This window comes from Lethenteron reissneri, chromosome 22 (genome assembly GCF_015708825.2).
Source record: "Lethenteron reissneri isolate LAM-NWPU_2019-01 chromosome 22, ASM1570882v1, whole genome shotgun sequence".
Classification (NCBI taxonomy): Eukaryota; Metazoa; Chordata; class Hyperoartia; order Petromyzontiformes; family Petromyzontidae; genus Lethenteron; species Lethenteron reissneri.
Window position 1 is genome coordinate 7,804,775 of NC_083800.1, and position 12,324 is coordinate 7,817,098.

The 12,324-nt window shown below is 47.1% G+C and overlaps 1 protein-coding gene across 1 annotated transcript in view; it reads right to left on the reverse strand.

Annotated features, from left to right (window-relative positions):
* The window catches only part of LOC133345589 (exocyst complex component 6B-like), a 149,707-nt gene that overhangs the window by 61,592 nt on the left and 75,791 nt on the right, over nucleotides 1–12,324 (reverse strand). The window contains 2 exon segments of the mRNA XM_061556498.1: nucleotides 2,495–2,674; nucleotides 3,622–3,756. Of these exon segments, the coding sequence (XP_061412482.1) occupies nucleotides 2,495–2,674; nucleotides 3,622–3,756 (315 nt within the window).

The following is a 12,324-nucleotide window of genomic DNA, read 5'->3' on the forward strand; positions in this document are numbered from 1 at the left end:
TTCCTCCTCGAACATCGTAACATGTGCGTACTATCAGAAAACACCAAACAAACGCAGCGATGCATTTTGAGATTTTAAGATAGATTCAAAGCATTTACAAATAAATTCCCATAACGTTGCATCCACAGATTCCACAAAAGGATGAATTACATTCAAATATATCCATAGTCACACGTATACCGTTAAAGAAGTATGTATGTTGAACTTCTTTCACATGCTAATTGGAGGTGCTAATAAGATGAACCTCATGAACATTATGATCACACAATAACGCCATGAATATTTGAATTCATCACCAGGCACGATTTAATAACTTTAGCGGATAAATGCCTCTCCCCAAGCTGTCGCCATCGTCAATCACGGTCTTGCGAAGTAAAAATCCATCGCCCGCGTACAGAACAGCTGATTTCAACGCCCCATCTATGCGGTGGACGACCGTGTTGGGCGCGTTCCGTCCTTTGGCTGCAGCTCCATCAGTAGCCTCGACCCCCGGCCACCATCCCTTCAAACGACGTGTCCTGCCCAAGCCCACTGATGTACTTACGTAAATGTGTACTTTTTACTTAATTTATATTTCTATATTTACTTTTACTTGGTTACCCTTTCTCTAAGCTTACTTAGCTTAACTCTTCTTCGCTCCCTGTGGAGCACAAGGCCACAACAAGCCCACGCCATGGCGGATGGTCTTTAGCAGCATTCTCTCAATTTTTCACTCTTGTTTTTTGTATTTTTTGTTGTTGTAACGTGCTGACCCCGTGCCACTTACTGGACGTCTCTGAAAAAGAGCTTCATAGCTCATTGGATTTCTCCTCCAAATAAATATTTCGATTTAAAGCTTTCGTGACTGCAGGGATTCATCTTCTTGGTTCTTTCGGTAAAGTCACGTAGAAGGGAAATAATAAGATAATACAAATAAAACATAATAAAATAATTCTCACGACGTTTCGGCCACAACGCAAGCAGCCGTCCTCAGGTGAAGAACATGTCTGTCGGAAAGACAGCGTCTGAATGACACGTCTGAATGACGCTGTCTTTCCAACAGACATGTTCTTCACCTGAGTTCCCTTCTACGTGACTTTACCGAAAGAACCAAGAAGACAAATAAATATTCTTTTTTACTCTGCCCGCAAATCTGGATTTCTTTTCAATCCACATTTGCCATGAATTTCGTTTCACGAAAAAATCCAAGGGTGCAAGGGAGCCCTTAGTAGTTGAAATTCCATATTCCTGTGGCAGGGACCAGAATCTCCATGGGATGATCACTGATGGAGGTGAACATGCGGTACGAGTCTTGGTCGATTTCATCACCCTCGAAAAAAAGCTTGTTCGCTCAATAGACCCTAACCTCTCTCAACAAAACCGAAGTCTTCATACGGTGGAATATACCACACACAGGAATCTCATTAATATTCTTGATGGATTGCACGCACCTCTGGGCTTACACGGAATAACCAGGCACACTCATCAATATTAAAGAGCGCACGGGCAAGAGAACTGGCAGGTAATGCCTGGTGACAGTGGCGATGTCTTGTGCCACCCTTAAATGTTGCTACGCCCGTAGTCCCTCCCTCGCATAAACAATGCAAGTGAACGTTGAGACTCGTTTCATGACCCGTAGAGATATCAACATGAGGCAGGTTACGATTCACCATTGCCCTCTCATTACCCAGCTATTTCACGAATCAATTCATTTTGTCTTGATTTCATCATCTCATTTGAATACTCAAAAATGTTCCATATCACTCAAGTAATAATCGCTTGGCATTAGCGGAAAACAAAAATTACCACAAAAGATTTAGACACCAAGGCGGGACTGGCCACAGCGGACCGAGTGCTCTGTGGGGAGGAACAATGTCGAAAAACTACTCACTTCTAAATCTTTTGTAGTAATTTTTGTATTACTTTCGTATAAATACATGTCAATGTTGATTCATATGTTGTTTTTAAATGACTGTATGTGAACGAAAAGACACAAATTCGCCCGTTTTCTCATTGGAAATAGGTACATTTAAAAATATCACTGTCCTGAGCACAAAAGCAAAGTTTGTGGGGAATAATAGCCATTTTCTATGCTTTTTAGGCATAAGCAATTACGAAATAACACTTACTACCCAGGAACAAAAATTGTGTTCCATAGTGTAATCAAAGGCTTAAGAATCAATATTGATCATTTATACGGCGAATCGTTGCAATGACAGAAAATTAATTAAAATGAAATAAGGCGCGCTATTAGTCTGGAATTTTGGTAGTGGCAAGAAGCGGCGTCTAGCTTTCGTTCCAGATCATCTGACTAAGCCGTCGAGTTGTGGAGCCCATCAAGAAGCTGTTCGGGTGGCGAGTCATCGCAACGACCAATCAAGTCCCAAGCAACCGGCAAAACCAAGGCAGACGGAACTCCACGCGTACATACGTGCGACCGAACGAACGTGCCAGGCATTTCCCCGCGAGACGAAACTAATTGAGGAACAAACAGACTTGGGATGGGGCTACTCACAGGCAGGTGCGTGAAGACGGCGAAGGTGCTCCTCAGGAAGTTGATGAGGTCCATGAGGTAGTCGCTGGCGTGCCCGTTGGGCTCAGGCAGCATCCAGTCGTAGTCGGCGAGCTGCAGGAACTCGTCGATTTTCTGGTGCAGCTTCGTGTAGATCTCCTCCTCCGCCGTGTGCCGGGCGTCCTGCGCGACACGACAAGCCACGGGCCTCCCCGAGTTATCGACGAGCAGACGGGGGGGGGGGGGAGGGGACAAGACCGCAGCAACTACCCCCGGCGGTGCATCTCACCCGCATCGGATAAAACAAATACGGTCAAATCTCTCAAAGCCTGAATTAGGTGTAAGTCATAGAAGATGCACACACACACAAGATGCCCACACATACAAAAGGAACACTTTTAGCCGCACTAATTAAGCTCGCGCAGTCGGAGACGGTGTGTGATTGCAAGCGAGCAATTGTGTGATAGCTGGTGAACCTGAGCTCTTGGACTCCGCAGTCATCGATTTCAGTCTTGTTTTGTATTTTTTAGATTTCTATATATATTTCACAATATCTCTTTTGGCCTTCCACATCCAGTAAACCGCAGCCATCCACCTCTGCTTCATGGTGATGGTGGACTCGGATTACACTGGGCAGCAGATGTTTTTTGAAGTGTTATCAAAGTGAAAATATTTCCAATAAATATTCAGTGAAGTGTTAAATTATTCATTCTCAAATGTCTCAGGCATTATGTGCAAGTAAAATAATTAAATCGAGTTTTGCTGAAAATCTGTTTTGTCACAATGCAGTGGTTTGATTGCTTAACTCCCTATAGATTCAAACCCAGGTTGGGGAAAGATTCATCATCACTTCGGGGTGAATAAAAAAAAATAGTACCGCTTTGTGTGACGTCAACTCCCCCCGCTTATTCAACTCGCGTATTTTATCCGAAAAAACATTCGCACGTTCACGCGCAGGCAATGTTTGTACGGAGGCATTTGCCCTCGTGACACCGGATTTGGGAAGGAATTTGAGCGAATCGAACAGGAGGCTCATTCATTGGACCGGCTTGCCCCAGCCCGGCCAGGAACAGTGGCAACATTTCACCAACGTGACGGCGCTTCTCTTCTCGCCGTGACCCGCCCCCCACCTTGAAGGTGGAGGTGCCGTAGAGCTTGGTGGTGTGCACGGTCTCTGGGGAGACGTTGGTGATGTTGGTGATGAAATCCTCCAGGTATTTGCAGGACTGTTCCAGGTGGGTCGTGTTGATGATGATCTGCACGAGCTGCGGGGAGGGACGGCAGATGCGGAGACAATCGGCGACGTTGTGCTCACGCGCGCAGGGAAGGCATCGGACCGTGCGTCTGCACACTTTTTCTAAAACCGCCCCCCCCCTCCCGTCTCCCTCCCCCGTGCTCTGAGGCCGCATGTCGGCAGCGAGATAAAGCTCTGTCTCAAGATGAACATTTTTGATACGGCGGTTGGTTTGCATAACAATATCCTTCCCGGGAAATGTCTATTGGCTCAGTCAAAACATGAGATTTATTTAACTTAAAATAACCAATCAATGGGTCTGCCACTTTAGCCAGACATCATTCGCTCCGGACACAGAATAACCATTAATTAGTGTTATTAAAAGGCACGTTTGCGTAACAGCAAAAAATATACAGGACTTAGTTTTCTTCTTCTTAAAATTAGTTTCAACATTGCGACCGACTGGCTGTATTAAAGGAAAGACTTTTTCACGGGAAATTCCACACACATACACAAACACACGCACGCACGCACACGTACATACAAAACTGTTTCAACAATTTCAAACCATTTTATACGTGCGCTGCTTATTTAAGTGCTTGGCACTCAGCGCATCTGTTTTAAACATCAGCGTGGAATATTATTACTCCGCACTTGGGACGCCTTTGAATTGCATTCCTTCCTGCAGATACCCCAAAGGTGAACCGGAGAGTAATACCTGCTGATGTATCAGCAGGAAACCCACGAGCACTCAGCAGCCTGGCGGACAAAGCACGAGCAATGAAACCACGAAGCCGATGAAAGCTCAAGACGTCGACCTGTCAGCCCTTTAATCAGCGCTGTTATTTTGCTGGATTGGTGCAATTCCAATCGGGTGGCATATTTTAGCGTGAAAAAAAATTACGAAAGCACTGCTGATTGGGCCGCAGAATAATACATCAATCAACCTTAATCAGGTTTACCAAAAAAACAGTGACTCGCACGGTTGCATGATGGTTTGAACAGCCGTTAAAAGTGACAGCCCAAGTGTTTCAAAACGCGATACATTTCTTTGATTCCCCAACGTCAACAGATAAACACAGCCACCAGGCATGCTATTTCGAACTTGATTTGTTTGCACTTGTGGGTAGAATATTACGACACGGATGATGTACTTCAGTACTTTGGAATCTTATACACCCACACACACGCCGTGCTCTGTGGTTGACCGCTAATCACCTTATTCTGCAGCCACTCTGAGTGGAAGCAGTGATTTCTGACACACGAGTAATGGTGCAGTGGCTCGTGCACTGCGCCATGAACCCAGTGACCAGAGTTTGATTCTTGTTCATGCCCAACATCAATGGCGAATATCTAAAATGGTTCCGAGCCTCCCTCAGGTCGCCGTATAAATGTGCACCTGATGTGGTGTGCAGACACCAGACAAAAGTCAGCTGTGTGCGGTACTGGGCATACCACCCTACCTATGTGCCATTGCGTTCCAAATAGGTGCTCACTGTGTGGGTGTGATTGTCGTGCACAGCAGGCTGTTGTGGGCTGCTGTGGGGCTATGTACTGGACAGGAGCGGGCAGTGCGGAATAAGGCATGGTTACATTGTACTTCTATGCTCCCACATCTATACTTCCTGCCTTCAACCCGCAATGACCAGCCCAGTGAAGCAAAGTCCAATAAGCTCCACAGCCCCGCATGGCGTAGGGAGGCCCTCATCCAGCAGTGGATTGACAAAAGGGCTGTACATTCACACAGTACACAAAGTTACCGTCCGGCCCAGACAACAGCGGCAATGACGTACTGTTAGCACGTGTAGGATATGTCTACCTCATGCAGCAGCGGATTGATAAAAGGGCTGTACATGTACTTGTCCCAAACAGACACCTGTGAATGAGTGGATGGGACCCGTCAAAGGTAACCGCAGCACTGGAGGATGTCCGTCAGTGGCTTGTAGCAGCCGATTAATTTAAATGAGGATTTTTTTGATCGCCCACTTGACCATAAAACAAGATGAGCACAAAGAGAGAGAGACACAGAGAGACAGAGAGAGAGAGACAGAAAGAGAGACAGAGACAAAGAGACACAGAGAGAGACAGATACAGAGAGACACAGAGAGAGAGACACACAGACAGACAGAGAGACACAGAGAGAGACGGACAACCAGACATGGCTCCTTTGACCGCACCCAACGTCACAGCAGCAAACGCAAAATGCAGTTCCCGACTCAAAACCGAACACTGTAATATTTACAAAACAAACTTTGTGCGACTAACCTACATTTATCTTGAATCCCCAGCCGACTGTCGATCCATGGGAAGTCGCCAAGTCTCCTCTACCGCCCCCGTCGTTTGGAACTCCCTTCCCGACAGCCATCCGCTCGTCTGGAAATGCCTTCCCCAGTCATCAGTGCTGTCGACTCCGTGCCCGCACTCAAGTGGAGGGCTCAAGACCTTCCCTATATTTTTCCCTGCCCTCCAACTGATTGTCTTTATTAAATAAATAAGTCTATTGTTTCTAGGCAGGGTCTCGATATGCGTATGCATTTAGATATGATACAAATAAAAATTGTATTGTATGGAGCTCAATAAACTAAACTATTTTTTATTTTACCAGGTAAGGCCCACTGCGCTATTTAGCTCTTTATCAGAAGCTACCTGGCCATAAATGATAGCTCAACAAAGTGGCTTATCGCATGGAAATGGAGAGCAGGTTTTTATTCCGAAACGCATGTTGTTTCTAAATGTGGAAAGAAAAACCAGACGACCGCGAGAAAAATCGAAGGGACCACAGGGAGAACATGCAAACTCCAAATATACTAGGCGTCGGGGGTTGGGATCGAACCCACGACCTCCTGTATACCAGGCGAGGTCGTCGTCATCTCGCCACCGTGGTGCCCCACTGACCTCGGGTAGTCGTAACATGGGGAGCGATGTCGCAGCGGCAGAGGTCGCAAACGGGTTTTGATTCCTTACCCGTACCCGGCCGCACCAGGGTCGCAAACGGCTACCCGTACCCGTACCCGGCCGGGTACAGGTAGCCGGGTATCGGGTAGGGTACGGGTATCGGGTACCCGGTTGCGACCTCTGCGCAGTGGTTAGCGCACTATGCTATGAACTCAGCAACCAGAGTTCGGTTCCCAGCCATAGCTGACATCATCAACAGTGAGTGCTGAACCAGTGACGGGTTACCCTCCCCCAGCCTTCACTCACCCACACTGGCCAGCATGGTGAAGTAGTCATACAACCCCAGCGATCGATACAGAGTGGGCGGGGTACATAGAGCAGATTTGGCTAGAAGTTCTAAATTGATTGAGGTCTCGTGCTCCTAAACAGCAACAGGTATTGGATCTCCATCATCAGTGAGGCAAAGTAATTCACTGGCCGTGGATTGTGACGAGACGGGTTGATAAAATACCAAAAATATCCAAAGCTCGATAACGATTACTAGCGCAACGTACAGGCTGTTTGCCACCTATACAAAGTCACCGCCGGTGTAACCTGTCCGGCAGGTCACAGCTTGGGCGTCAGCCAAGTAGATCGCAGAGCAGCAACAATAAGTAATTTTTTTTTAAAACACGCTTTAATGAAATGTACCCTACTAGTAATGGAAGAACTCCACGACTCCAGGAAGTGGTCCCGAAGCTTGCCATAACGTAAGGGACCGTGGCCAATTACAGCCAACGTCAGTTTACCGTGGACAATTAGACCCAAGCCGAAACATAACATGTAAAAAATATTGTTTAAAAATATTTATTTTTAATTTTTTATGATAGAATATGGTATTGTCATCAGTATGACATAAGTATACCAAGTTTGCAATCAATACCACATTGGGAAGTGGGTTCAAATTGAGTTACAAGATTTGAGGATACAACAACAGACACAGTGAGTTAATAGAAAGCGTGTAAAAAAAGTACACACGGTTAAATCTACTTCGGAGGTGGAGCGGTGGCGCTGCGGTTAGCGCAAAGCCATATGAAACCCAGCCACCTTCGATTCCTGGCCACGGCTAACATCGTTGGCGAGTGGCACCCAAAACGGTCCTGGATCGTCCAAATCTTCACCAATCCGCAATGACCAGCTTGGTGAAGTATAATCAAACGACTCCCATGGCCGACACGACACGGGGAATAGACTGACCAAGGGCTACAACTAGATGACGTCACCGTGCTGCTGCTCTATTTAAGACCGGGAGCAAGTGGAGGGCCTCGCCATTCTGGCAAATTGCCCGATGATGCTGGATGTAACGTCGTACTCAAAATTTTAAATGATGTTGATTCACTCTTCAACACACCGGTGGGCTAAAGTAGTGAACTATTTGTCTTTTGTAAACGTGACACATTTTTTACTGTTTGGCCGTCGTGTCGGGTGGTGGAGGGTTACGACACATTTATAAATAACGCGATCTAACCCAAAAGCCTTTATTATGAATAATATTGGTCGCGAAGGCCTACGTGTTAAACTAGCATAGTTACTTTACTATACACGCAGCCAGCTGTGAACCTTCCACCCCAGTGGCAGGGTTAATTGGCGACCACTCGGCGTGCTCCGGCAAAAAACGTCAGCTCCAGTTTGCCGGCCTCGCGATGCTCAAAAAGCGAGCGAGTGCTGCGATCAGCAACAACGCCCTACCACCGTGACAATGGGACAAAAAAATGGTAAGGCCGCTCGGAGCGTGCCCCGGCACGTTACGCTCGCACGTCGCGTTCAAATTCCAGTACCTGCACACGCCATGCCCCAAAAACCACCACGCGTGCCGAGCCCAGCTCACGCCTCCACGCTCCGCTGCACTGATCGTGGGCGCTTGATCCGGGGCAAACAATTGGCGACGTACGACGCGTGGCCCCAAGTTCACCTTCCAGGCGAGCGCACGCTGAACTCTGACCGAATTCTATGACGACTGCGGAAAGGTCGCATTCAGGTTTGAACAGGGAGCAACCGGCGGATCCTTCAGCGTAATCAGTAAGGGAATGACACGGGACGAAGGGACATCAATTAGCAGGTACGCTGCTTTTCGTAACGCGAAGCTACACGTTTTGATTGTGTCAAAATATTAACAGAAATGTGCCTCAGATGCCGAGGCGATGTTTCAGTGACATTCCACGGTCAGGAATTGCCACCTGGGACTAACAGAGACCAGAATCAGAATCTTTATTCATACTGGAGGAATCCCATGAGCTATAAAGCTCTTTTCACAGATGTCTAGATGGGAGCTCAGCGACTGCAACACGTTGTTACACTTGCACACAAACAGAGTAAAACATCTCAAAGCCAGAGTTAAAGTGAACTGGAATTCACACGAAGCGAGAAAAAGCTATCGGGGAAAAGAAAAGCATAAAACTTTAAAAACTTCAAACGGAATTGTACTCGCACGCTAACGACCACGTGGACGAGCTTCATACAAATCATGATCAGGAAATTTGAGATGTGCTTGTCAACACGAGTAAGTTTAAGACACTATCCACTACGCTATCCCGCCAATCAACGTAGCGCGCAAACATTGGTGCATTTGTTTACTCGCAATTCTGAAGATGTCTACCTACTTGTGTTTTATATGGAAAATTCGTGCACCATGCCCTTGGGACACCACGTGTACTGCCAAGTGCTCTCTCTCTCTCGTGTGCACGTTCTTTTCACTTTAAATAAACTAAATAAATCCTTCAACCCTATCAGAAAATCGTGTCAGCCTTCCGCATCCACGGAACCTCACATCTCCATCATGGTGATTGCTCAGCAACATGGTTTATATCCACACCTACGATTAGCACGGTTGGATATGAGCGGTGTGAAATAAGTTCAACATGACATGTCTACAGTCATGTTGTATCAATTAACGCCAAAAAGAACAAGGATGGTGTCTGCTGTGACTGTGCTCTCATATGCAGCATCTTATATGGGCTCCGATGATATAATCAGTCATGTATACAGCCTAATCTGCAAATCGACACACGGCGTTCTGTGAACCGGTATGTGTGTGGGTTACATTATGGCGAGTAGTAGTGTCGGGGTTACGCGCTGCGCTACGAACTCGGCGACCCAAGTTCGAATCTCGCTCACGACCAACATCGGTGACGATTATCTGAACCGGTCCTGGGCTTCCTCCCCGAGGTCGACTCAGCCTCAAATGAGTACCTGGTGCGGTGTGTAAACATCGCCACTGGGGAGAGAAAGGCGGTTGGGCATGGTGCTGGCCACCCGCTCCCTCGTGTGCCGTTCCAGCCTCCATAGGTGCTCGGAAACAGCACTTGCCCCTACAGTCTGTTAAGACATTACAAGGGATCTTTATCTTTGTAGGTTAAGTTGCTGCATGAGCTGGTCACACTTCTCTGTACCCCGGTCCACCCAATCCCGTCTCGATGGTGGGGAAATGTCAGACTGACTATGGCGATAATCTCCCTGCTGTAGTCCAATCTTCTTACTCATTAAATAAAGAGGCTGGCTGTGACCCAGCCTTCTGCCATCAGTGTTCGGCCGTCTACGAGTAATGCTACAAAAAGATTGCTCAGTATTGAAAGAAAAGGGGGAAAAGATAAAAAAATTAATGTATATTCATTACTGTTAATCGCTCAAAATACAAAGATTGATGATGCAGGTTAGTTCACAGTGAGAAAGCTGAAAGCGGTGATTTATGGATATAAGTTACCAAAGAATAAAGCTGATGTTTGTTGTAGCTGTGTTGTTTAAGTTTCAAGACGTGCATAGCATCTGCTGATATAATCGATGCAAAAACATTTGCACGTAGGAAACGCTACGCATTCTAACATCTTACAAAACACAGATGTGTCCTTTGTGGCTTCATTTTTTTCAAATAAGAGGTTAAGGTATGTACCCAACCTGCATGGGAAAATTATTTCACGAAAAAAGAACTATGGGAAGAAAAGAGGAAAAAAAAAAGGGACTCAAAACAAATTAGAAAATGTGCAGGGCTAAAGTCAGTTTGTCGGGTCAAGGCTGAGCAAAATGTGAAAGTGTTTGGTTTCACGATGCAGCCCCGGGCTGTAACAGGGAGAGTCACTCAGCTGTCACGGCAGCGTTTGGTGAAATATCCCATACGAACATGTGCAGGTGTGCGCATACCATTATATGTGTGCACAATGCACATACATCATCATCATCATCAGCAGCAGCAGCCGTGATCTATCCACTGCTGGATGAAGAGGCCTTCCTCCCCCCGCCCCCCCCAACCGCCAAGCCGTCGCGAAATCTCACGCGGCCTCGCGATGCAGCAATCCGTCCAGCTCCTGCACGTCAGCCCGTCTCATCATCTCTCCATCTGCGTGGTGGCCATCCTCCCGGGCGTGTTCCCTCGTCTGGCTGCCACTCTGCCGTTGACTGGCGACCGTCCCTTCGAGCAACGCGTCCCACCCAAGCCCAGTCAACATGATGTCTTTAACTTGTGTGTGTGTTCCATGCGATATGTGGGTAGCGCAAGTGTAGCAGTTGGCGCGCTGCGCTACGAACCCGGCGACCCGAGTTCGATTCGCACTTACGGCCAACACCAGTGACGATTATCTGAATCGGTCCTGGGCTACTTCCCCTAGGTCGACTCAGCCTCAAATGAGTACCTGGTGCGGTGTGTAAACATCGCCCACTGGGGAAACAATGGCAGTTGGGCGTGGTGTTGGCCACCCACCCCCTCGTGTGCCGTGCCGGCCTTCATAGGTTCACGCCAAAAGCACTTGCCCCAACAGTCTATTCAGGCTATAGGGGGATCTTTATTTTTTGTTCATACAATATCCACGCTTCTGCAGGCACTTATAACCTTCTTATCAATGTCCATGCGTTTTGGGATACAGACAACCTATACACCAAAGAAACCACAAAAATAATTGCACGCCGCTTCTACCCAAATTACCTTTCATTGAAACGATAGAAAACCGAAGTGGATATTCGTTCAGTGGAATGTGATGAACATGTCAAACGGTAGAAGTCCCTCCTCCAAAACGACAACAGCCAAACCGTGACAGCTACTTTATCATACGCACTTTCTAAAATCAAGTCCAAATTCAAAATCAATGCAAAAGCACCGTCGTTCTCGCACTAGCAATGGGGCAGTACTCATCCCCCACGGGCAGCCCTGTGGAAATTCCACATTCCCACCACCGGGACCAGTGTCCTCATGGAAGAACACAAGTACAGCCCCTTGTCAATCCACTGCTGGATGAAAGCCTTCTCATAATGTGTGGGTCACGGCGGTTATTAAACCAGATTTCATGACGCTGGTCGGTGAGCGTTGGTGAAGGGAGGGAGCATAGAAAGTAGAGCACAACAATGGCTTGTTCTGCACTGTCCTCCACTGTCAACAATGTAGCTACCAACACAGCCCAAACAAATCTACTGAGTGGTGGTCGCACATACAATTGCTATCCCGCCCATCCAATTGCGATCCAGGCTCAAAACTGCTTAGGTTCTGAGATCTGATGAGATCGGGTGCATTCCGGGTGATTTGGTGATAAGTTCAAGAAAAAAACAAGGATCTCACACGTACAAAGCTCACATACAAAGGCACAGTGTATGTGCAGTCATTCACTTGTGCTAATGTGAAAAATATAGCAAACAATGTGGAGAGAGAGAGCACTATGAACCGCTAACCTTGAGTCCAGCGCAA